Source organism: Triticum aestivum, chromosome 6A (assembly GCF_018294505.1).
Source record: "Triticum aestivum cultivar Chinese Spring chromosome 6A, IWGSC CS RefSeq v2.1, whole genome shotgun sequence".
NCBI classification, from domain to species: Eukaryota; Viridiplantae; Streptophyta; class Magnoliopsida; order Poales; family Poaceae; genus Triticum; species Triticum aestivum.
In genome coordinates, this window is record NC_057809.1 from 523,142,635 (window position 1) to 523,167,560 (window position 24,926).

The 24,926-nt window shown below is 48.2% G+C and overlaps 3 protein-coding genes and 1 pseudogene across 3 annotated transcripts; all 4 read left to right on the forward strand.

Annotated features, from left to right (window-relative positions):
- Positions 1 to 2,776: 2,776 nt before the first annotated feature.
- Positions 2,777 to 4,450, forward strand: LOC123130894 (putative disease resistance protein RGA3). The gene is made up of 2 exons (XM_044550684.1): positions 2,777 to 3,414; positions 3,533 to 4,450. Exons 1-2 carry the CDS (start codon positions 2,777 to 2,779, stop codon positions 4,338 to 4,340), a joined length of 1,446 nt encoding a protein of 481 aa, XP_044406619.1. The 3' UTR covers positions 4,341 to 4,450.
- Positions 4,451 to 15,343: 10,893 nt separating this feature from the next.
- LOC123130895 (putative disease resistance protein RGA3) lies at positions 15,344 to 17,069 on the forward strand. Its single transcript, XM_044550685.1, has 3 exons — positions 15,344 to 15,981; positions 16,101 to 16,169; positions 16,221 to 17,069. Exons 1-3 carry the CDS (start codon positions 15,344 to 15,346, stop codon positions 16,957 to 16,959), a joined length of 1,446 nt encoding a protein of 481 aa, XP_044406620.1. The 3' UTR covers positions 16,960 to 17,069.
- An 842-nt stretch (positions 17,070 to 17,911) lies between these two features.
- LOC123129671 (putative disease resistance protein At3g14460) lies at positions 17,912 to 19,897 on the forward strand (annotated as a pseudogene).
- Positions 19,898 to 21,979: 2,082 nt separating this feature from the next.
- LOC123128262 (uncharacterized) lies at positions 21,980 to 23,739 on the forward strand. Its single transcript, XM_044548229.1, has one exon. It carries the CDS (start codon positions 22,005 to 22,007, stop codon positions 23,451 to 23,453), a length of 1,449 nt encoding a protein of 482 aa, XP_044404164.1. The 5' UTR covers positions 21,980 to 22,004; the 3' UTR covers positions 23,454 to 23,739.
- Positions 23,740 to 24,926: the final 1,187 nt, after the last annotated feature.

The window sequence follows — 24,926 nt, forward strand, 5'->3', positions numbered from 1 at the left end:
GAATCTCTCGCGCAGCCGGTGACTCAAAGAACATAAGCTCAGCACAATAGACTCCGTACAAAGTCAGCGACGGAGCCTGGTCACGCAAGAACGGGCACTCCCCCGAGGCATGTGCCGGCTTGCCACATGACTCACACAGCTCGGCCACACACTCAGCAATAAAGTGGCCCTTCTCCCCACAACGATAGCAAAGCATCTTTTCCTTCTTGCGCGCATACTTGGACGCCCTCTCAGCATCCGACCTGTCAGTAGCCTCTGCCACAGTCCCAGTCGCAGGAACCTCAACACTGGCCAAGGCAGTCACAACCTCCATCGCCTGGGAAGGAAGATCAGTGGACGCGTGATCGGCCTCCAGTGCTGACATCGCGTGCTCAACAACTACCTTAGGCGGAGGCGGGCGGCGAAACCTCCCACGGCCCCCTCCCCGACCACCACGATAACCCTGATAGCCTCCTCTCTGACGGTAGTTTGGGCATGTGGCTCCTTCAACAAATCCGCCTGGAGGGCCGAGAAACGGTCTCTCGGCAGACCCATCACTCCACCAGGCATGGCCACGACCTCCTCCCGTGGACGAGGAACCACGATGCCGTCCCTCACCATACGCATCATACCCGTCATCCCCCCACTGGCCTCGGGGCGGATCAGTGGGCTCTCTATTGGTAGAATATTGTCTTGTCTGAGTCGGACCTGACCGGTTTTGCGTCGGCCTCGCAACGTGATGGGGCGGAGGTGCGGCCCGAGGCTGATTGCTCGATGGCAACGGCACGCCCCCAGAAGGCCGAGGCCCTCCACCACGGCCAACCGGAACCACACCGGCAACGCCCGGCGCCTGAGGCCGGGGCACACCACGACCTGCCGCCGGCTGAGCCACAGATGCCGCACTCGGCGCCGGAGGCCTGAGCCCACCTCTTCCGGCCATAGCATGGATGGGTACTTGCCCCGGTGGCCGAGCACCCACAAGGCCAACGCCGCGACCCTGGGTGCCTGGCGGCACACCACCGCCCGCCGGCGGCCTCTGGCCAGGCTGCCCCAGGGCCCCGCGCCCCGCGCTCATCGCCGGCGGCAGTGCCGCACCGCCCGGCTACGGAGCAGCCCCACCCCGACCAACAGCAGCAGCGGCCGGCTGCTTCTTGGCGGGCGGCGCCGCAGCCCCGCGGCCTGCCATGGACCCAAGAGGAGGAATGCGCGCCGCTCTCCCCGGGCCACAGCGGCGAAACCCCGGCGTGCCTCCCCGGCGCAAACTAGGGCACAGCGACGGCGGCCGAACGTACATGACCTGGAGATCGATCGCACGCATGCAGGGATTCTGTACGTATACGGTCGCCCCCACAGAATCCTCGTTAGGCTGGGCCACGCACCCAGTTAACGACCCAGGTGGATCTGCCGCGCGATGGGCCTCATACCCATCGGCAGGCCGGCCCACGTCTCCCGATGCCTGATCGGGGCCACTGAGGCCCAAGATCGAATTCAAACGGCGAGACTTGTCGGCACGGATCTCGCTGATCCCTCTGATCGGCGGCGAAGCCCGTCTGGCCGCACGAACAGTGCCCGAACTCGCCACCGGCGGCCGGCCAATCTTTCCCTTCTTCTTTTGCGTCACTAAAGTCCAATCATCCGGCAAAAATTGAGACAAGGTCATAGGTTCTCTACTTACCTTAGGGATCGGTCCGATCCAGGGCTTCATAGCCGGCTTGGAGTTTTCAAAATTTGAGCGACGTCGAACGATCTTAATCATGGGCTCCGGCAACATCCCGACAGCCGGCAAAGCCATGACCCTGGAGGGGACACACTCCGCTTGATCTTCGTCGTCGCTCTCCAGAAGCGCCCAAAAACGTCCTCCCGGTCTTGCCTGAATCGACTCCGTCAGATCGATCACCTCGGATGCCTTCGAACGTAGGTCTATCTGCACATACTCGCCAACAACTATGTTATAATCATCAAGCTTGAATTGAAGACCTACCTCAATCACGTCTCCGACTGGAAGATAATCGCCGGCGAGGACGTCATTCTCCAGATCGAGAAGAACCACCCATCTTGAATGATGGGTGAATCGAAGCCGCCCTTCGATCCACACACCAGGATCCATCACGAGAGAGAACGATACTCGCCATTGCGACCACCGGCGCTCCTCCCGCCCGATCTCATGCCTCGGCTCACCACGGCCCCCTCCCGATCCCGTAGACCCCTCCTTTCTCTCCAACGGCGCCGCCGCAGGTGAAGTAGGAGATCTCGATGGGATCAGGTGTGACCCCCAGCGCTGAGATGCGGCGCGGATTGGGGCGCCGGCGGTGAGAGACCGATCCCCTCAGGCGGCCTTGGGTTCTGTCTTGTAGACTGTAGTCGCGTCCTTGGGTAACAACGTGATTGACCCGCAAGAAAATCCTATCCGCGCTTGTCTTACTCGGACGGCAAACTTGACCAGTACGATGACGGATAACCATACACGGTAGCCTAGCTGGGTCGAGTCTTTGAGGTTGACGAAGACCTTGACGTATTGCATCAAGCTGAACTGACCTGTCTTACCGTTAGTTTCTTGCTTCTGTACCAATTCAATGTTGAAAGCTGAGTTTTTTTATTTTTTATTTATTTTGCGGGTGAACTAGGATCTTTCTTCTTGGCTCCTTGATCCCGTAGTAGATTTTCTTCATAAATGTGATGCCATAGGCCTGAAGTAAAAGCTTGTTCATCTCTCCGTTCTAGGTCTAGTATATGTGACACATACAACGTGCATAACTCACTCTTTCTCTTTCCTACACCTAGCTCAGAAGATTTGGAAATGGATCTTGCAATATCTGCCGTTACAGGTGACCTCGCCAGCCGATTCATCTCTTTTCTCATGAACAAATACACGGATCATGTATGCTCAGAGGAGAAGGCGGAGAGGCTACAACAACTCTTGTGGAGAGTTCACACGGTCGTTGAGGAGGCGGACGGACGATGCATCACCAACTCTTGTATGCTCATGCAGTTGAAGCAGCTATCGTCAGCCATGTACCAAGGGTACCATGTGTTGGACAACGTCAGGTACAAGCAACATAAGGAGGCATCCAAGGACTTGGTGAGCGATTCATCTACCTCGTCCGATTATATCATTCCTTTCAAACGTGCTCGGACAGCCTATTCTTCGACAAACAAGGCCTCCAACTCGGGATTACAAAGTGCACTTGAGAATCTGGAAGGTGCTGTTACTGACATGGTGGAGTTTGTTGTGCTTTTGGGCGGATGCGAGCGCATCTCCCGGAGACCGTATGATGCCTATCTTCAGGTCGACAACTTCATGTTTGGTCGGCATGTCGAGAAGCAGAAGATCATCAACTTCTTGCTGCAAGAGAACATACCTGGTCCTCCGGCAGTGCTACCAGTCGTTGGTGGACGTGGAGTTGGGAAGAAAACTCTTGTTGCACATGTATGCAGGTATTTTTTTGCAAAACTCATCTGCCTCGTCTGATTATATCATTCCTTTCAAACGTGCTTGCACAACCAAAATAGTTGTTCGCCAAACAAGGCCTCCAATAGTTGCACATGTATGCAGGTATGACAGGGTGCGTTCTCACTTTGCAGTTATTTTGCACCTAAACGGAGACGGTCTTACGAGAATAACAGACCATGAAATTCCGTCAAGGAGGACACTGGTAGTTGTCGAGTTTGCTTCCGATGTAGATGATGATGACTGGAAAATATTTTATTCATCTGTTACGTGCATGGACAGAGGAAACAAAGTGATAATCTTAGGCCGAAATGAAAGCTTGAAGAAACTTGGGACTGTCCAGAGTATATCTCTGAACCGTCTGTCATTCGAGGAGTACAGGTACCTGCTCAAGACGCTCGCATTCGGAAGCCTGAAGCCAGGAGACCATCCGTGGTTAGCAACGATAGTGGAAGAGTTCGCTGTGGTGTTGGAAGGATCACTTGTTTCAGCTAACTTGCTTGGATATGCAGTGAGAAACAATCTAAATGCCCATTTCTGGCTTAGCACATTGAACAAGATCAGAATCACAAGGAAGATGATCATGTCCAGGTTTGGCTGCCATCCAAATGGCCTTTTCGATCAAGACCGTCCGGTGCACTTTGGCTCTCACCACCTCTTGTCTCCTGCTGCTCGCCTTATACCCTCTGCTAGCTGTCTGGATAGTAGTCTACCCAAAGTCATATTCGGGGACGTACTAGCAGAACCAGGCCATATTGCTCCAACGAAGGGAGATTTTAGGCTGATCTCTTGGGAATCAAGGTTACCACCATATACTGCGTTTGTTCATCTGTCTCGCTTTGTTCCAAGTTGTGTGGATGATAAGCCTGAAGCACCCTTGTCAGGGAGGAAGCGTCTGGGGCCATCTGCGTAGTCTCATGCCACATATCTTCAAGTAGCATTTATAGATCTTATGAGATATTTAAAGCTCTGAGTATAATGTAAAGATAAACATACCAAATTGATCATAATCACCTTTTTTCAGTTTGGACAAGAGTCACAGGAAAAGTTATATGTGCCATGGGTTGGTTCATAGGGATGGGGTCCGAACTGGCAGCGTATGTACAATATTGATTATGTTGTTTAGTATAGGAACCTAACTATCTCTGTAAGAACATGTTATGAGCTTTTATTCGTCAATGGTAGGTGTGATCACCGAGAGTGACTTTTTGTGTAAAAAAGCATAACATGATAGCAGCGCTGCATTGAAGTAGTCGCGCGCTTACTACTCCTGTGGCGTTGCTGTCATCCAACGGTCACCAGCGCGCTGATCAGACGGCTGATTCGTAGCAGCCGCCAAAAATTAATCATAGCTTTTTCTTATCTCTAGATTTAACCGAGCAACTACACCCTTTTGTCCTGCTAAACCTGATAACTAACTCATTTTTTTCTTAAAGCATGGCAATTATACATGTTAAAACCTAGCAACTTGTCTATAAACCAGTGCTTAAAACCCGGCAACCCCTGCCAAAAAGTTCCCCGACAACCAAACTAACTTGGCAACCATGTGTATACATCTGGCAATTACGCTTGATTAAACCTGATAATCATGTGTGTGTGTGTGTGTGTGTATGTATGGCAAGTGGCAACCCCCGTGTGTAGGATGACAAACCAAAGGTTGTGCAAGCATGACAAGTTACACAAAATACACATGAAAACTTGATATAATTAATCTGGCAACTAGGGAAGCAACTAGTGGCGGAGCTACAAAAAATATGTTGGGCGGGCCTGATAGTACAAACAACACTACCAAATTAAAAATCAATGCATTAATATGGGCTAGACTTCGTGCCATTTTTTTTCTCCAACCCAGGGCGGGCCATGGCCCTTTCAGCCTTGCTGAAGCTCTGCCGGTGGAAGCAACCATAGCAATTATCCCGGCAGCCACAGTTTTGCAAAAATGGAAAGCTGTATGAAACAACGTGGTAGTTGACACAACTAAAATATTAACCAAGCATGCAACACATCACGATGACTGCATGTAAATAATAGGCAAGTAAGTACAATAACCTGACAAGTACTGGCAATTTGTTTATTGGAACACATCAAAATGGAATCTAATTTGCAAATCTCACCACGACAAAGCCAACGATAATAGTAAATCATGCATCCAAAAAACATAGACCATCATTCAAATTATTATTGCAAAACGTCTTAGACCGATTAGAATTTCTGATGTTTGAAACTAAATGAGCCGGTTGATATTATTGCAAATTGCAGCACCGAGATTGTGCTTAGCTTAATTAGTCGTACTCAAATAAGGTAGCCCTGGCCTAGCTGCCTATGGGCGAAGCAATTCGTGAACTACGGTGTGGCTACTCTTGTACGGATCATATTTTCAGTCTTTGTATGAATGATTTGCCTTGTTAAGTTAACCAATCTCCCATTCCCCACAAAAAAATATGGTACTCCTACTACCTTCATCCAATAATGTGTGCATATACATTTTTGGGGGACATTTACATTCCCCCCTAACTTGAATCCACTACTGATATTTGCCCCTAATTTTTTTTGTTCTGTTCAAATTTGCCCCTAATTTTTTGGTGTGCTCATATTTGCCCTTACCAAAGCATTTTAGGTCACCCGGATGCCCTTCCATCAGGTGAAGGTTGTTTGACCGTTACTTAAAAAATTCATATGAACTCAGAAAAATGTAATAAAGATATCAAAATGTTCAGTGAAACATCACTCATATGTGTATGTCATTTGCATTCATGAAAAACACTATTTAAACCTAATAACATTAATAATTTGTTTAGGATGAATGCAAATGAATGAACATATATATAGGTGATCAATGTAAATGACATACGTGATAGCTAGTGTTTTTTCAAGCATTTTGATATCTTATTTGCATTTTTCTGATTCATATGAATTTTCAAAGTAGCTGTCAAACGACGGAAGAGCATTCAGGCGACCTAAAATGCTTTTAGGGGCAAATATCAGTAGTGGGTTAAAGTTAGGGGCACAAATTCAATTGGCTTTTTTTCAAAAGTTAAACTATAAACCTTGACCAAATTTCGAAAGAAAAATATATACATTTAGAATATCAAATTCATATCATTAGACAAGGTCCTGAGATATATTTTCGTGTTAGATATTTTTTTAGTACTGTATTATAAAATTTGTTAAACTTTGCTAAGCTTGACACACAAAAAATATATCTAAATACGCTACATTTTGAGACGAAGGAAGTACTAGCGTCCAATAGTTTTGGTCAGTTCACACACTTTTTTTAAAAGGGGGACTCCCCGGCCTCTGCATCAGAGTGATGCATACGGCCATTTTATTAACCAAATAAAGCAGTGCAAACATGGTTCCAAGGTCTCCAAAAGTAATGAAAAAGTAAAGAAAGTTCACACAGAGCCAAAACGGGCTAGAAACACCAACTAGCCATGAAAAGATGCCACAACCGGCTGGCTAAAACTAGGTAGGTAAACTAAATGCCTATCTTATTACATGACCGCCATCCAAACCGGTTGAAGATATCCCGAGCTACCATCTCCCAGCGGAAAGATCCAGTAACCAAATGCTCCCTGGCCTCCGTCGGGGTGAGTAGCGACCACGAACGGATCAGTGCCGTAGTTCGGAATATAACCTGCAAAAAGTGGATACATGATATTCTATTAAAAAACCAAATCATTTCTGCAAGTCCAGATAGTCCACATCAAAGCGCAAACACCAATCCGAATGTGTCTCGCTAAGTCAGGCTCAATCCCATTAAGCCATGTCCCAAATAATGCGTTAACAGAATTCGGTGGATTGATATTAAAAGCAATGTGGACCATCTGCCAAAGTACTTTGGCCAACGGGCAATCAAAAAAGAGGTGTTTGATTGTCTCATCCCGATCACAGAAACTACACCTACTAGGTCCTGTCCAATTACGCTTTATCAAGTTGTCCTTGATTAAAATAACTTGTTTATGGACAAACCACATAAACACTTTTATTTTCAAAGGAACTTTGACATCCCAAACATGCTTGGAGGTAGGAATGGAGTTTGAATTTATAACATCAATATACATTGATTTAACTGTGAATACTCCAGACTTAGTCAGTTTCCAGCGTAGTTCATCGGGTTGTTGAGAAAGCTGGACCTCCATCAGTCTCCTAACTAGACGGAGCCATTCTTCCCAACGGTTGCCCGCTAGCGTCCGTCGGAACTGAATATTAAGGGGGATAGATTGAAATACCGATGCGACGAACACCTCACGTCGTTGAACAATACGGTACAAAGACGGATATTGGATGGCCAAGGGTGTGTCACTGAGCCAAGTATCCTCCCAGAAACGTGTACTAGTGCCATTTCCAATAACAAACTTTATCCTATTAAACAAAGATTGTCTAACTTTCATCAGTCCTTTCCAGAAAGGGGAATCGGTCGGCCTGACTGTAACCTGGGGCAAAGTTTTTGTCTGGAGGTACTTGCTGCGAAGGATTTGAGCCCACATGGCATCATTCTCCGTTGAGACCTTCCACAGCCACTTGCTAAGAAGGCATCTGTTCTTAACTTCTAGATTCTCAATACCGAGACCCCCTTGGTCTTTCGGTCTACAGATGATATCCCATTTAGCAAGCCGATATTTTCTTTTAAGCTCATCACCCTGCCAAAAGAAACGCGATCGATAGAAGTCCAGTCTCTTCCTAACACCAACTGGGACCTCAAAGAACGATAGGAGAAACATAGGCATACTGGTGAGCACCGAATTTATCAGGATTAATCGGCCTCCGTATGACATGAGCTTGCCCTTCCAGCAACTCAGTTTCTTCTCAAATCGGTCCTCGATGCACTTCCACTCTCTGTTTGTCAGCCTACGATGGTGGATTGGAATACCTAGGTAAGAGAAGGGTAACTCTCCCAACTCGCACCCAAACAATTGCCTATAAGCCTCCTGTTTGTCTTTGGCTCGACCAAAACAGAACAGCTCGCTCTTATGAAAGTTAATCTTTAACCCGGTCAATTGTTCAAATAGGCATAACACAAGCTTCATATTTCTCGCCTTGGCCAAGTCATGCTCCATAAAGATAATTGTATCATCAGCGTACTGAAGGATGGATACACCTCCATCAACAAGATGAGGTACCAATCCACCTACTTGACCATTTTCCTTAGCCCTTCCTATCAGAATTGCTAACATATCCACCACAATGTTAAACATGATAGGAGACATCGGATCTCCTTGTCTTAGGCCTTTATGTGTCTGGAAGTAATGACCTATGTCATCATTAACTTTAATTCCCACACTACCTTTTTGCGTAAATGATTCCACCTGTCGGCGCCAGGCTTCATCAAAACCTTTCATACACAATGACTGTTGGAGGAATGGCCATTTGACCTTATCGTACGCTTTCTCGAAATCCACCTTAAAAATTACTCCATCTAATTTTTTGGAATGGATTTCATGGAGCGTTTCATGCAGGACGACCACCCCTTCAAGGATATTTCTGTCCGGCATGAAAGCAGTTTGGGACTGTTGCACCACAGAATGCGCAATCTGTGTGAGCCTATTAGTCCCGACCTTGGTGAAAATTTTGAAACTAACATTGAGGAGGCAGATCGGCCTGAATTGCTCAATCCTCACAACATCCGTTTTCTTAGGAAGCAGTGTGATAGTTCCAAAATTCAAGTGAAATAAGTGAAGCTGTCCAGAGAACAGATCATGGAACATAGGTAGCAAATCCCCCTTAATAATGTGCCAGCACTTTTTATAGAACTCGGCCGGGAATCCATCCAGACCGGGAGCCTTATTGTTTTTCATCTGTGCAATAGCATCAAACACCTCCTTCTTTGAGAACGGGGCAACCAGAATATCATTTCGGCAGCCGATAACTGAGGCACATCCTCAGTCCTGGACTCATCGAGGGACACACAATTATCCTCCGGAGGTCCAAATAACTGCTTATAATACTCGTTAATACATGTTTTTAGGTTATCTTGTCCTACAATAGTGCCCTCATCTTGTTCAAGCTGAAAGATACGCTTCTTTCTGTGCTTACCATTAGCTATCAAATGAAAGAATTGAGTATTCGTGTCCCCTTGGACCACTTTGCGGACTTTAGCACGCAAAGCCCACTTCAATTCTTCTTCGCGGAGCAGTTCTTTCAACCTATTCTCCGCCTGAGTTTTAACCTGAAGCTCAGCTGGCAGTAAAATCATGGATTCGGCCTTTATGTCCAGAGCCTGTATAAGAGAAAGGAGTCTATCCTTTTCAATCTTATACACACCACTGAGGTGCTTAGCCCAACCTCGTAAGAAACTTCTCAAATGCCTAATCTTATTCTGCCAACGCTCGATCGCAGTCCTACCTCCTGCACCTCTATCACATTCCCTGGCAATCAAGTCCAAGAACCCCTCGCGTTCGAACCATGACATCTCGAAAGAGAAGGTGTTCTTGTTACCCACGTGGTTCAGCTCCCCTGAGTCTACGAACGAGGGTGTGTGATCGGATATTCCCCTCGATAGAGCTTGCACCGTAACCAGAGGGAACTTTTGTTCCCACTCCACGCTCGCGAGAACTCGATCAAGTTTTTCATAAGTCGGGTTTGGCAGAGCATTAGCCCAGGTAAACTTTCTATCAGAAAGCTCTATCTCCCTCAGATCCAGGCTTTCAATAATGGTATTGAACATAAACGACCATCTGCCATCAAAGTTATCATTGTTCTTCTCCTCTCTCCTCCTAATGATATTGAAATCACCTCCAACTAAAATTGGAAGCTATTCTGACTCACAGATTCGAACAAGGTCCGCCAGAAACTCCGGTTTAAGCTCGGGCTGTGCGGCACCATAGACCGCCACCAAAGCCCAGTTGAAACCATCTATCTTAGACCTGACTCGAAACTTCACCGTGAAGTCGCCCATCACTACACTTTGGACTTCAAGCAAATCGCATCTCCCACCGAGTAAGATACCACCCGATCTTCCTCGCGGAGGGAGGCAGTGCCAATCGAAATCAATACCACCCACAAGAGAGGAAAGAAACTGGGGCACAAAATTATCTCCACCAGTCTCCGATAGAGCAATGAAATCTAAACGCTGCTCTAAGGATGCCTCAGCAAGGAACCTTCTTTTAGCCAAGTCCTTCAGACCTCTGCTATTCCAAAAGATTCCTTTCATATTTCATCATGGAATTTTTTAGTGGTCCGAATCCTAGCACTCCTACGAACCGCGGAATCGGGATAGATCTTCCGTTTCCACTTGTGCTTTGGTTTACTAGGCTCTGACGCTCGGTCCTCATAACCGGGTTCAATTAAACTACCAGTATCATTCTCTAGGGGCACATCATCGTCCTCAGACTCATGACTGGGGGGTGCTAGATCCGCACACAGATTATCGAGCACTCTAACCCCTAACGCACCAATCTCATCATCATTCATTGGTTTAACCGCTGCAAGATTACGAATAGTCTCTAAGGCACGCTCCGCCTCCAAATCTAACAGATCATTCACCGAATTGGTAATCTCACTATCCGTAGCACCTAGTGAAACTCCTAATTGGTTTGCATTATTTATAATCTCCTCATTAAAAAAATGCAATAAAGAATTAGAGATGTTGACGGACATACCAGAAGATAATGCAGCATCCTGAAGCTTGGTCGCCCTCATAGCGCACCGCTGCTAAATATCATCCACCTCCGGGAGCTCGTGGATGCGAGCACTCATCCGTCTTCCCGTCGAGACGGGGTCTGGGATCCCGCCAAAAGCGATAACCTCCTCCCTAGTAAAGCCTGGCGCCGAGTCCCTCAAAGGGTCAACCGAGGTTACCGGAGAGGGCAGCTGCGGGCTCCCAAGCCCCTCAGATAGGTGCCCCACACCGGGGTCTGCGGCCACGTGTACAAACGGAGAGGGGATAACATGGGCCGCCTGCCCGCGCCCTCCTCCCGCCCCACCCGCCGGCGCAAACGGAAGAGCCGTCGGCGAAGGAGAGACGGTCCTCCTGACCGCCTGGGACGAAGGAGGGGCCAGGGCCACCTGCCCCAGCCCCCCTCCCAACGCCGCTACAACCGGAGTAGCGGGAGCCGAGGCTGCCTGCCTCGGGCTCCCTCCCCTGGAGCTAGCCGACTCCAACGTGACCGACCTCACCGGCGTCGGGAAATGGAGGGGGAAAGTCAAGGCCTCCTGCCCCGAACCCCCTCCCTCCAACACCAGCTCAGCAGCAGCAAACCGCACCGGAGCCTCGACCACAGGAGGAACAAGGGAAAGAGAAGCAACCTCCGGCTCCCCCACCCCAACTCCATCCAGAGTTCTCGCCGATGGGGCCCTCACCAAGCGTCCAGGCACAGAACCGCCAGCTCCCTCAAACTCCAACGGAGGAAGCGTGCGCTCAAACATATCATCAGAGTCTACCCGGTCACTCCAAAGTCTGGGCGGCGCAGATGCTGGATCAAAGGACCCAAACCGCAACGAAGTCATAGGCACCAAAGGTGATGCTGCCGGCTCAACCCCGGTCCCATCCCCGGGCAACTGAGCATCTGGGAGAGAGCCGTTAGACCCCTCTCGTGTGGACTCATCAGTCTGTGCCCCATTGGCTCCCGCACCGCCATCTCCCTCGTGCATATCAACATCATTCCCATTAACTACATCAGCAAACAGATCAGTGTCCTCAAACTCAATCTCGAGCGGGAACACCTCTCCCCTATAAGTCCAGTTGACCACATCAGGCACGAACTCAATATCCAGAATACTGACTAAAAGCCGGGCCACCCCATGAGCCCGGGTAAAAGCCATATCAACTCTCTCCGTCTTCCCAACCATCATACCCAAACTGGCCACAACTCGAACATCCTGCAAAGGCTTAGACGGCCCCCCTACAAACCGCAACCAGACCTGTGTAAGCGGCTTTCCCTTAGGCTCCACCTTCTTCCACTCATGAAACTCCAGAATGCACGAAGTGCCAGGAACTCTACACAAACTAAAGCTCAACAACCGCTGCAAGCCATCCACCGTGGGGAAATCAACCTTAAAAACCTTTTCTTCGAGACCAACCAGCTCCCACCAAAAGTCCCCCGGAGCCAGCTCCTGAAGCCTCCGCACGATCTGAGCCTCAGTCACGCCGCCCTGGGTAGCTTTCACAACCCCGGTGGTCAAACTCTGGGTCTCCTCCAGAATCTCTCGCGCAGCCGGTGACTCAAAGAACATAAGCTCAGCACAGTAGACTCCGTACAAAGTCAGCGATGGAGCCTGGTCACGCAAGAACGGGCACTCCCCCGAGGCATGTGCCGGCTTGCCACATGACTCACACAGCTCGGCCACACACTCAGCAATAAAGTGGCCCTTCTCCCCACAACGATAGCAAAGCATCTTTTCCTTCTTGCGCGCATACTTGGACGCCCTCTCAGCATCCGACCTGTCAATAGCCTCTGCCACAGTCCCAGTCACAGGAACCTCAACACTGGCCAAGGCAGTCACAACCTCCATCGCCTGGGAAGGAAGATCAGTGGACGCGTGATCGGCCTCCAGTGCTGACGCCGCGTGCTCAACAACTACCTTAGGCGGAGGCGGGCGGCGAAACCTCCCACGGCCCCCTCCCCAACCACCACGATGACCCTGATAGCCTCCTCTCTGATGGTAGTTTGGGCATGTGGCTCCTTCAACAAATCCGCCTGGAGGGCCGAGAAACGGTCTCTCGGCAGACCCATCACTCCACCAGGCATGGCCACGACCTCCTCCCGTGGACGAGGAACCACGATGCCGTCCCTCACCATACGCATCATACCCGTCATCCCCCCACTGGCCTCGGGGCGGATCAGTGGGCTCTCTATTGGTAGAATACTGTCTTGTCTGAGTCGGACCTGACCGGTTTTGCGTCGGCCTCGCAACGTGATGGGGCGGAGGTGCGGCCCGAGGCTGATTGCTCGATGGCAATGGCACGCCCCCAGAAGGCCGAGGCCCTCCACCACGGCCAGCCGGAACCACACCGGCATCGCCCGGCGCCTGAGGCTGGGGCCCACCACGACCTGCCGCCGGCTGAGCCACAGATGCCGCACTCGGCGCCGGAGGCCTGAGCCCGCCTCTTCCGGCCATAGCATGGATGGGTACTTGCCCCGGTGGCCGAGCGCCCACAAGGCCAACGCCGCGACCCTGGGTGCCTGGCGGCACACCACCGCCCGCCGGCGGCCTCTGGCCAGGCTGCCCCAGGGCCCCGCGCCCCGCGCTCATCGCCGGCGGCAGTGCCGCACCGCCCGGCTACAGAGCAGCCCCACCCCGACCAACAGCAGCAGCGGCCGGCTGCTTCTTAGCGGGCGGCGCCGCAGCCCCGCGGCCTGCCATGGACCCAAGAGGAGGAATGCGCGCCGCTCTCCCCGGGCCACAGCGGCGAAACCCCGGCGTGCCTCCCCGGCGCAAACTAGGGCACAGCGACGGCGGCCGAACGTACATGACCTGGAGATCGATTGCACGCATGCAGGGATTCTGTACGTATACGGTCGCCCCCACAGAATCCTCGTTAGGCTGGGCCACGCACCCAGTTAACGACCCAGGTGGATCTGCCGCGCGATGGGCCTCATACCCATCGGCAGGCCGGCCCACGTCTCCCGATGCCTGATCGGGGCCACTGAGGCCCAAGATCGAATTCAAACGGCGAGACTTGTCGGCACGGATCTCGCTGATCCCTCTGATCGGCGGCGAAGCCCGTCTGGCCGCACGAACAGTGCCCGAACTCGCCACCGGCGGCCGGCCAATCTTTCCCTTCTTCTTTCGCGTCACTAAAGTCCAATCATCCGGCAAAAATTGAGACAAGGTCATAGGTTCTCTACTTACCTTAGGGATCGGTCCGATCCAGGGCTTCATAGCCGGCTTGGAGTTTTCAAAATTTGAGCAACGTCGAACGATCTTAATCATGGGCTCCGGCAACAGCCCGACAGCCGGCAAAGCCATGACCCTGGAGGGGACACACTCCGCTTGATCTTCGTCGTCGCTCTCCAGAAGCGCCCAAAAACGTCCTCCCGGTCTTGCCTGAATCGACTCCGTCAGATCGATCACCTCGGATGCCTTCGAACGTAGGTCTATCTGCACATACTCGCCAACAACTATGTTATAATCATCAAGCTTGAATTGAAGACCTACCTCAATCACGTCTCCGACTGGAAGATAATCGCCGGCGAGGACGTCATTCTCCAGATCGAGAAGAACCACCCATCTTGAATGATGGGTGAATCGAAGCCGCCCTTCGATCCACACACCAGGATCCATCACGAGAGAGAACGATACTCGCCATTGCGACCACTGGCGCTCCTCCCGCCCGATCTCACGCCTCGGCTCACCACGGCCCCCTCCCGATCCCGTAGACCCCTCCTTTCTCTCCAACGACGCCGCCGCAGGTGAAGTAGGAGATCTCGATGGGATCAGGTGTGACCCCCAGCGCTGAGATGCGGCGCGGATTGGGGCGCCGGCGGTGAGAGACCGATCCCCTCAGGCGGCCTTGGGTTCTGTCTTGTAGACTGTAGTCGCGTCCTTGGGTAACAACGTGATTGACCCGCAAGAAAATCCTATCCGCGCTTGTCTTACTCGGACGGCAAACTTGACCAGTACGATGACGGATAACCATACACGGTAGCCTAGCTGGGTCGAGTCTTTGAGGTTGACGAAGACCTTGACGTATTGCATCAAGCTGAACTGACCTGTCTTACCGTTAGTTTCTTGCTTCTGTACCAATTCAATGTTGAAAGCTGAGTTTTTTTATTTTTTATTTATTTTGCGGGTGAACTAGGATCTTTCTTCTTGGCTCCTTGATCCCGTAGTAGATTTTCTTCATAAATGTGATGCCATAGGCCTGAAGTAAAAGCTTGTTCATCTCTCCGTTCTAGGTCTAGTATATGTGACACATACAACGTGCATAACTCACTCTTTCTCTTTCCTACACCTAGCTCAGAAGATTTGGAAATGGATCTTGCAATATCTGCCGTTACAGGTGACCTCGCCAGCCGATTCATCTCTTTTCTCATGAACAAATACACGGATCATGTATGCTCAGAGGAGAAGGCGGAGAGGCTACAACAACTCTTGTTGAGAGTTCACACGGTCGTCGAGGAGGCGGACGGACGATGCATCACCAACTCTTGTATGCTCATGCAGTTGAAGCAGCTATCGTCAGCCATGTACCAAGGGTACCATGTGTTGGACAACGTCAGGTACAAGCAACATAAGGAGGCATCCAAGGACTTGGTGAGCGATTCATCTACCTCGTCCGATTATATCATTCCTTTCAAACGTGCTCGGACAGCCTATTCTTCGACAAACAAGGCCTCCAACTCGGGATTACAAAGTGCACTTGAGAATCTGGAAGGTGCTGTTACTGACATGGTGGAGTTTGTTGTGCTTTTGGGCGGATGCGAGCGCATCTCCCGGAGACCGTATGATGCCTATCTTCAGGTCGACAACTTCATGTTTGGTCGGCATGTCGAGAAGCAGAAGATCATCAACTTCTTGCTGCAAGAGAACATACCTGGTCCTCCGGCAGTGCTACCAGTCGTTGGTGGACGTGGAGTTGGGAAGAAAACTCTTGTTGCACATGTATGCAGGTATTTTTTTTGCAAAACTCATCTGCCTCGTCTGATTATATCATTCCTTTCAAACGTGCTTGCGCAACCAAAATAGTTGTTCGCCAAACAAGGCCTCCAATAGTTGCACATGTATGCAGGTATGACAGGGTGCGTTCTCACTTTGCAGTTATTTTGCACCTGAACGGAGACGGTCTTACGAGAATAACATACCATGAAATTCCGTCAGGGAGGAACGGAGACGGTCTTACGAGAATAACATACCATGAAATTCCGTCAGGGAGGACACTGGTAGTTGTCGAGTTTGCTTCCGATGTAGATGATGATGACTGGAAAATATTTTATTCATCTGTTACGTGCATGGACAGAGGAAACAAAGTGATAATCTTAGGCCGAAATGAAAGCTTGAAGAAACTTGGGACTGTCCAGAGTATATCTCTGAACCGTCTGGCATTCGAGGAGTACAGGTACCTGCTCAAGACGCTCGCATTCGGAAGCCTGAAGCCAGGAGACCATCCGTGGTTAGCAACGATAGTGGAAGAGTTCGCTGTGGTGTTGGAAGGATCACTTGTTTCAGCTAACTTGCTTGGATATGCAGTGAGAAACAATCTAAATGCCCATTTCTGGCTTAGCACATTGAACAAGATCAGAATCACAAGGAAGATGATCATGTCCAGGTTTGGCTGCCATCCAAATGGCCTTTTCGATCAAGACCGTCCGGTGCACTTTGGCTCTCACCACCTCTTGTCTCCTGCTGCTCGCCTTATACCCTCTGCTAGCTGTCTGGATAGTAGTCTACCCAAAGTCATATTCGGGGACGTACTAGCAGAACCAGGCCATATTGCTCCAACGAAGGGAGATTTTAGGCTGATCTCTTGGGAATCAAGGTTACCACCATATACTGCGTTTGTTCATCTGTCTCGCTTTGTTCCAAGTTGTGTGGATGATAAGCCTGAAGCACCCTTGTCAGGGAGGAAGCGTCTGGGGCCATCTGCGTAGTCTCATGCCACATATCTTCAAGTAGCATTTATAGATCTTATGAGATATTTAAAGCTCTGAGTATAATGTAAAGATAAACATACCAAATTGATCATAATCACCTTTTTTCAGTTTGGACAAGAGTCACAGGAAAAGTTATATGTGCCATGGGTTGGTTCATAGGGATGGGGTCCGAACTGGCAGCGTATGTACAATATTGATTATGTTGTTTAGTATAGGAACCTAACTATCTCTGTAAGAACATGTTATGAGCTTTTATTCGTCAATGGTAGGTGTGATCACCGAGAGTGACTTTTTGTGTAAAAAAGCATAACATGATAGCAGCGCTGCATTGAAGTAGTCGCGCGCTTACTACTCCTGTGGCGTTGCTGTCATCCAACGGTCACCAGCGTGCTGATCAGACGGCTGATTCGTAGCATTCCATTTATCCATTTACGAAGCCTTTGATCCCAAACAAGTTGGGGTAGGCTAGATATGAAACCCTTTCACGAGGACTTCCCAGGAGGTCACCCATCCTAGTACTACTCTCGCCCAAATGGGTTTCATACCCAAAAGACTGGCTAGTTTTTACGTTGGCTCGCCAAGCCTATCACAACCCTTAGATATGAAACTCTTTCACAAGGACTTCCCAGGAGGTCACCCATCCTAGTATTACTCTCGCTCAAATCGGTTTCATACCTATGGGACTGGCTAGTTTTTACGTTGGCTCGCCAAGCCTATCACAACCCTCCTCCTTTACCCGGGCTTGGGACCGGCTATGCCTAGAAGACATAGGCGGAGTAACCGAGCAACTACACCCTTTTGTCCTGCTAAACCTGATAAGTAACTCATTTTTTTCTTAAAGCATGGCAATTATACATGTTAAAACCTAGCAACTTGTCTATAAATCAGTGCTTAAAACCCGGCAACCCCTGCCAAAAAAATCCCCGACAACCAAACTAACTTGGCAACCATGTGTATACATCTGGCAATTACGCTTGATTAAACCTGATAATCATGTGTGTGTGTGTGTGTGTGTGTGTGTGTATGGCAAGTGGCAACCCCCGTGTGTAGGATGACAAACCAAAGGTTGTGCAAGCATGACAAGTTACACAAAATACACATGAAAACTTGATATAATTAATCTGGCAACTAGGGAAGCAACTAGTGGCGGAGCTACAAAAAATATGTTGGGTGGGCCTGATAGTACAAACAACACTATCAAATTAAAAATCAATGCATTAATATGGGCTAGACTTCATGCCATTTTTTTTCTCCAACCCAGGGCGGGCCATGGCCCTTTCAGCCTTGCTGAAGCTCTGCCGGTGGAAGCAACCATAGCAATTATCCCGGCAGCCACAGTTTTGCAAAAATGGAAAGCTGTATGAAACAACGTGGTAGTTGACACAACTAAAATCTTAACCAAGCATGCAACACATCACGATGACTGCCTGTGAATAATAGGCAAGTAAGTACAATAACCTGACAAGTACTGGCAATTTGTTTATTGGAACACATCGATATGGAATCTAATTTGCAAATCTCACCACGACAAAGCCAACGATAATAGTAAATCATGCATCCAAAAAACATAGACCATCATTCAAATTATTATTGCAAAACATCTTAGACCGATTAGAATTTCTGATGTTTGAAACTAAATGAGCCGGTTGATATTATTGCAAATTGCAGCACCGAGATTGTGCTTAGCTTAATTAGTCGTACTCAAATAAGGTAGCCCTGGCCTAGCTGCCTCGCACAACCAATAGTTCTTGGACAAACAAGGCCTCCAATTCGGAGTTACAAAGTGTACTCCAGAATCTGGAAGCTGCTGTTGCTAATATGGTGGAGTTTGTTGTGCTTTTGGGCGGATGCGAGCGCCTCGCCCATAGACCCTACGACGCCTATCTTCATGTCGACAACTTCATGTTTGGTCGGCATGTCGAGAAGCAGCAGATCATCAGCTTCTTGCTGGAAGAGAACATACCTGGTCCTCCGGCAGTGCTACCAATCGTCGGTGGACGTGGAGTTGGGAAGAGAACTCTAGTTGCACATGTATGCAGGTATGACAGGGTGTGTTCTCACTTTGCAGTTATTTTGCACCTGAGTGGAGACGATGTTACCAGAATAAGAGATCATGAATTTCCATCAGGGAAGACACTGGTAGTTGTCGAGTTTGCTTCTGATGTAGATGACGATGACTGGAGGACATTCTATTCCTCTGTTACCAGCATGGACAGAGGAAGCAAAGTGATAATCTTAGGCTGAAATGAAAGGTTGAAGAAACTTGGGACTGTCCAGACTATTTCTCTGAACCGTCTGGCATTCGAGGAGTACAAGTACCTGCTCAAGACACTCGCATTCGGAAGCGCGAACCCCAGGGACCATCCGCGGTTAGCAGCGATAGTGGAAGAGTTTGCTGTGGTGTTGGGAGGATCACTCATCCCAGGAAACTTGATTGCACACGCAGTGAGAAAGAACCTGAACGCCCATTTCTGGCTTACCACATTGAACAGGATCAAAATCACAATGAAGATGAACATCTCCAGGTTTGGCACCCATCCAAATGAGCTTTTGGATCAAGGCCGTCCGGTACACCTCGGCCCTCACTACCTCTTGTCTCCTGCCGCTCCCTCTCGTAGCTCTCCAAATAGTAGTCTACCCAAACTGGTATTTGGGGACTCGCTAGCAGAAGCAGGCCATACTGTTCCACCGAAGGGAGATTTTTGGCTAGTCGCATGGGAGTCAAGGTTACCGCCATACACTTCATTTTCTCATCTGGTTCACTTTGTTCCAAGTTGTGTCGATGATAAGCCTGAAGCATCCTTGTCAGGGAAGAAGCGTCTGGGGCCATCTGCCTAGTCTCATGCCACATATCTTCAAGCAGCATTTACATATCTTTTGAGATATTTATAGATCTGAGTATAATGTAATAATAAACTTACCAAATTGCATAATCAGCTCCTTTCCTTTTTGGTTTGGAAAAGAGTCACAGGAAAAGATATGTATGTGCCATTGGTTGGTTCGTACGGATGGGTTCCGAATTGGCAGATCATGTATAGCATTGATTATCTTGATTAGTATAGGAACCTTTAACTATCTAAGAACATGTTATGAGCTTTTATTCATCATGGTTGGTGTGATTACAGAGAAGAAATATATTGTATGCATCATGTGACTTTTCGTGTAAAAAAAACATCATGTGACTGAGATACATTTTCCCATCTATATGAATTTCATAAAATTCACAAAATAAAAAAATGATTGGTATTTTTGAAGGTGTTATGGGCACTAGTAGATCTCTCGAGATCCATCCTATTCGAAGGAAGCTTTCAATGGGTTCAACTTATTGCCGGATGGTGCTTTGGAATACTATGTTCAATAAAACAATAAGAAAGTCACTATCAACTAATGGGTAAATTCTCCCCCTTCTGTTGTTTACTTGCTTAAAAAAATTATACTGACACTATCCAAAAAACAAAGTACTGTTATAAAGAAAGGGCATTTAACACGCACTAAGTAGAAGCTCTGCATCAAATAATACACTTTTTGGTTTGCTAAAATGGTAATGTAGTTAATAAAACTGCTCCGGACATGAAATAATGTAATTTCTTACAAGTTTGTTTACAATTACAGGGCATTGTTAAGATAAGCTGTCGACTTCCCTTGAAATTGCACGGGAAAGTCAAATGAATTAAACTTGGCAAACTACAAACTTAGTTACTCACCAAAAATATCTGCAGCAGAACTCTGTTTGCAAGTGACATTGTCCCACCAATCCACAACAGCAATCAAACTACACCAAAATTTACCAACAAAATGCAACTGTGAGGTTAAAATAAATCACTTCAATCAGCTTGCATTAACTTTGTAGCATACTTGTCTGCTACTCTGCTATTGCCCATTCCAACATAGCAGCTAAGATAACCCTTGTCAGAGCATTAAAAATTGCAGGAGGAAGCAGCAGTACAAGTCACCTCCCAACCTTTCTAGGCATCTCAAAATGTACACCATTTGTTCCTCACAAAAATTAGGAGACAACAGCAATGATATACCCAACAAGCTAACTACAATATTTTTGTCGTACTTGAAAGACATGTGCCCTGCAGAATAGAAAAAAAAGAAGGAAATGATCAAATGAGAATGGGAGTGTAGATACAGGCTTGCATCAGAAGAAAATATATGGTAACAATGACTCAAACCATATACTGTAGCCATAAAAGCAAATAAGACTAATAATGACTGAAACTCATATATGCAATAACAATGACTCCAACCATATAATGTAGTCGTAAAAGCAAATATGACTAATGCCTGAAACTCGTATATGCTCCTCTCCGGTTTGAAGTCATTGTTACCTTTTACTTGATGTGCTCCTTTGTTTTGGCTGTGTGCATGCAGGGATTGAGATTAGTTTTATACAGTTTGTAGTATCAATTTGATGCGATTATAAATTTTACTGAATTATTTTATCATCGAACGATGAGATTGACCTGAAAGATAAGCCTGTCGCTACTGCACTGTCTCTGAGTGGACGGCAAGCTTGGCCAATAGGATGACGAATGACCATACATGCATACACGGTAGCTGAATCGAGACTGGACGTTAACGTATACCTATTGCATCAAGCTGAATTGACCTCATCTGTCCGTTTCCTTACTTATGTATCAGGCTATCAGTAGTTCAGTACTACGATGTTGAAAGCTGACAGGTAGCCTTGGATCTTTCTTCTTGGCACCTTGATCCCAGTAGTCAACATTTTTTTCACATAAACACGATGTAACAGCTGCCATAGGCATGAAGGAAGTTTCTTCGTACATTATGTGGATGGATCGACGGTGATACCGATTTTAGATATAGCGAGTGAGAGCACTCCATGTTATCGAGTTTGAAAGTGTGAGTGGTGGCTTCAGATGGCTTGATGTATGTTCTTGTCAGACCTTTGTTGAATAATTAATAAAAATGGCCGTATGCATCGATTGATTTTTAACCTTCTTTTCCAAAAGAAAACCTCCGGTCTAGGCTATAGTTGGTATTCAGACACACCTACCTCAGAAGACTTTGAGATGGATCTTGCAATATCCGCCGTTACAGGTGACCTTGCCAGCCGATTCATCTCTTTCCTCATGAACAAATATGCGGATCGTCTGTACTCGGAGCAGAAGGTGGAGAGGCTGCAACAACTCTTGTTGAGAGTTCACACGGTCGTCGAGGAGGCGGATGGACGCCACATCACCAACTCTTGTATGCTCATGCAGTTGAAGCAGCTATCGGCAGCCATGTACCAAGGGTACCATGTCTTGGACAGCATCAGGTACCGGCAACATAAGGAGGCATCCAAGGACTTGGTGAGCGATTCATTTACCTCGTCCGATTATGTCATTCCTTTCAAACGTCCTCGCACAACCAATAGTTCTTCGGCAAACAAGGCCTCCAACTCGGGATTACAAAGTGCACTTCAGAATCTGGAAGCCGCTGTTGCTGACATGGTGGAGTTTGTTGTGCTTTTGGGCGGATGCGAGCGCATCTCCCGGAGACCGTATGATGCCTATCTTCAGGTCGACAACTTCATGTTTGGTCGGCATGTCGAGAAGCAGAAGATCATCAACTTCTTGCTGCAACAGGACATACCTGGTCCTCCGGCGGTACTACCGATCATTGGTGGACGTGGAGTTGGGAAGAAAACTCTTGTTGCACATGTATGCAGCCATGAAACTGTGCGTTCTCACTTCACAGTTATTTTGCACCTGAGTGGAGACGATCTTACCAGGATGACAAACCATGATATTCCGTCAGGGAAGACACTGGTAGTTGTCGAGTTTGCTTCCGATGTAGATGACGATGACTGGAGGACATTCTATTCATCTGTTACGGGTATGAAAACAGGAAGCAAAGTGATAATCTTAGGTCGAAATGAAAGCTTGAAGAAACTTGGGACCGTCCAGAGTATTTCTCTGAACCGTCTGGCATTCGAGGAGTACAGGTACCTGCTCAAGACGCTCGCATTCGGAAGCGTGAACCCGGGAGACCATCCTCGGTTAGCAACGATAGTGGAAGAGTTCGCTGTCGTGCTGGAAGGATCACTCATTTCAGCTAACTTGCTTGGATATGCAGTGAGAAACAATCTAAATGCCCATTTCTGTCTTAGCACATTGAACAAGATCAGAATCACAAGGAAGATGATCATGTCCAGGTTTGGCTGCCATCCAAATGGCATTTTCGATCAAGGCCGTCCGGTGCACTTCGGCCCTCACCACCTCTTGTCTCCTGCTACTCGCCTTATACCCTCTGCTAGCTGTCTGGATAATAGTCTACCCAAAATCATATTCGGGGACTTACTAGCAGAACCAGGCCATATTGTTCCAACGAAGGGAGATTTTAGGCTGATCTCTTGGGAATCAAGGTTACCACCATACAATGCGTTTGTTCATCTGGTTCGCTTTGTTCCAAGTTGTGTGGATGATAAGCCTGAAGCATCCTTGTCAGGGAAGAAGCGTCCAGGGCCATCTATGTAGTCTCATGCCACATATCTTCAAGTAGCATTTATAGATCTTATGAGATATTTATAGATCCGAGCATAATGTAATAAACATACTAAATTGATCATAATCAGCTATTTTTAGTTTGGACAAGAGTCACAGAAAAGCTATATGTGCCCATCGGTTGGTTCATAGGGATGAGTTCCGAATTGCAGAGTATGTATAGTGTTTATTATGTTGATTAGTATATGAACTTTTAACCATCTCTGTAAGAATATGCTATGAGCTTTTATTCGTCATGCTAGTTGTGATTACACAGAAGAAATATATTTTATGCATCACGTGACTTTACGTGTAAAAAACATGGCGTGACAGAGATACATTTTCACGTTTGTATGAATTTCAGAAAATTCAGAAAATTTTAAAAAGTGATTGGTATCTTTGAAGGTGTTAAAGGCACCAGTAGATCTCTCAGGATCCATATGTTCAATTAAACAATAAGAAAGTCACTATCAAGTAATGAATTGCGAGAATGGTAAACAATGAGATAATCATTTTAGGAAATGATGTGAAACTGGAAAGTATAGGTACCCGACACTCGCATTCGGAACAGTTCACTGTGGTGCTGGTAGGATCACTCGTCCCAGCCAACTTGCTTGGATAATCAGTGAGAAAGAATTTGAGTGCGCGTTTTTGGCTTAGCAAATTGAACAAGATCAGAACGAACCACCATAAAGATGAACATGTTCAGGTTTTGTTTCCATCCAAACTAGAGGTGTTGGCGCGCTCCGCTACGCCCGGTAATTAGCACATTGTTATGGCCGGTTTAGCTAGGCCCACCGGGCAATCTTAGCCCACAAGTTATCTTAGGTTAATTCTTATGCAAGTTATCTTAGGTTAATTCTTATGCAAGTTATCTAGGTTATAAATATAGGCTGTAAGACTCTTTTTGGAATTAAACAATAAGAATATTATTATCCCTATTGCCCGGCTCCCAGAGGAGCCGGAACCCTAGCCGCCGCCGCCATCTCCCTCCGACGCGACGGCGCCCAGCCGTCGGCGCGCCCGATCATCGCCCCGTCCCACTCCATCCTTCCCCTACAACCTCCGGAGCAGGTCCGGTAGGACCCCTGTTGCTACCAATTTGGTATCCAGAGACTAGGGTTCGATCATGTCGTCATCAACACCCACGCCACCGCTGCCCATCATCACCACCGCCCCGATGACCACTGCCGGGTCCCCAACGTTGCCGACCCCGATCACCTCCGCGCCGCCGGCCCCCGTCACTTCCGCACCGCCGACAATCTCCGTCTTCACGCCGGAGGAGATGACCAGCACCCTGCGGGACCTTGTGACGGCCGTCCAGGGCATCTCCCTGTACTTGGCCGGCCCGCACACCACCCCGCCGGCTGCGCCCCCCGCCTACATCCACCCGGCGACGCACTGGCCGATCCAGAACGCGTCGGGCCCGAGCAGGACGCCCCTGCCGTCGTTCTAGGCGGGCTACAC

Coding starts and splice junctions, on each gene's coding strand:
- LOC123130894 (XM_044550684.1), top strand. CDS start 2,777: ATGGATCTTGCAATATCTGCCGTTACAGGTGACCTCGCCAGCCGATTC. Junction 3,415..3,532: donor CTTGTTGCACATGTATGCAG/GTATTTTTTTGC, acceptor ACATGTATGCAG/GTATGACAGGGTGCGTTCTC.
- LOC123130895 (XM_044550685.1), top strand. CDS start 15,344: ATGGATCTTGCAATATCTGCCGTTACAGGTGACCTCGCCAGCCGATTC. Junction 15,982..16,100: donor CTTGTTGCACATGTATGCAG/GTATTTTTTTTG, acceptor ACATGTATGCAG/GTATGACAGGGTGCGTTCTC. Junction 16,170..16,220: donor GACGGTCTTACGAGAATAAC/ATACCATGAAAT, acceptor TACGAGAATAAC/ATACCATGAAATTCCGTCAG.
- LOC123128262 (XM_044548229.1), top strand. CDS start 22,005: ATGGATCTTGCAATATCCGCCGTTACAGGTGACCTTGCCAGCCGATTC.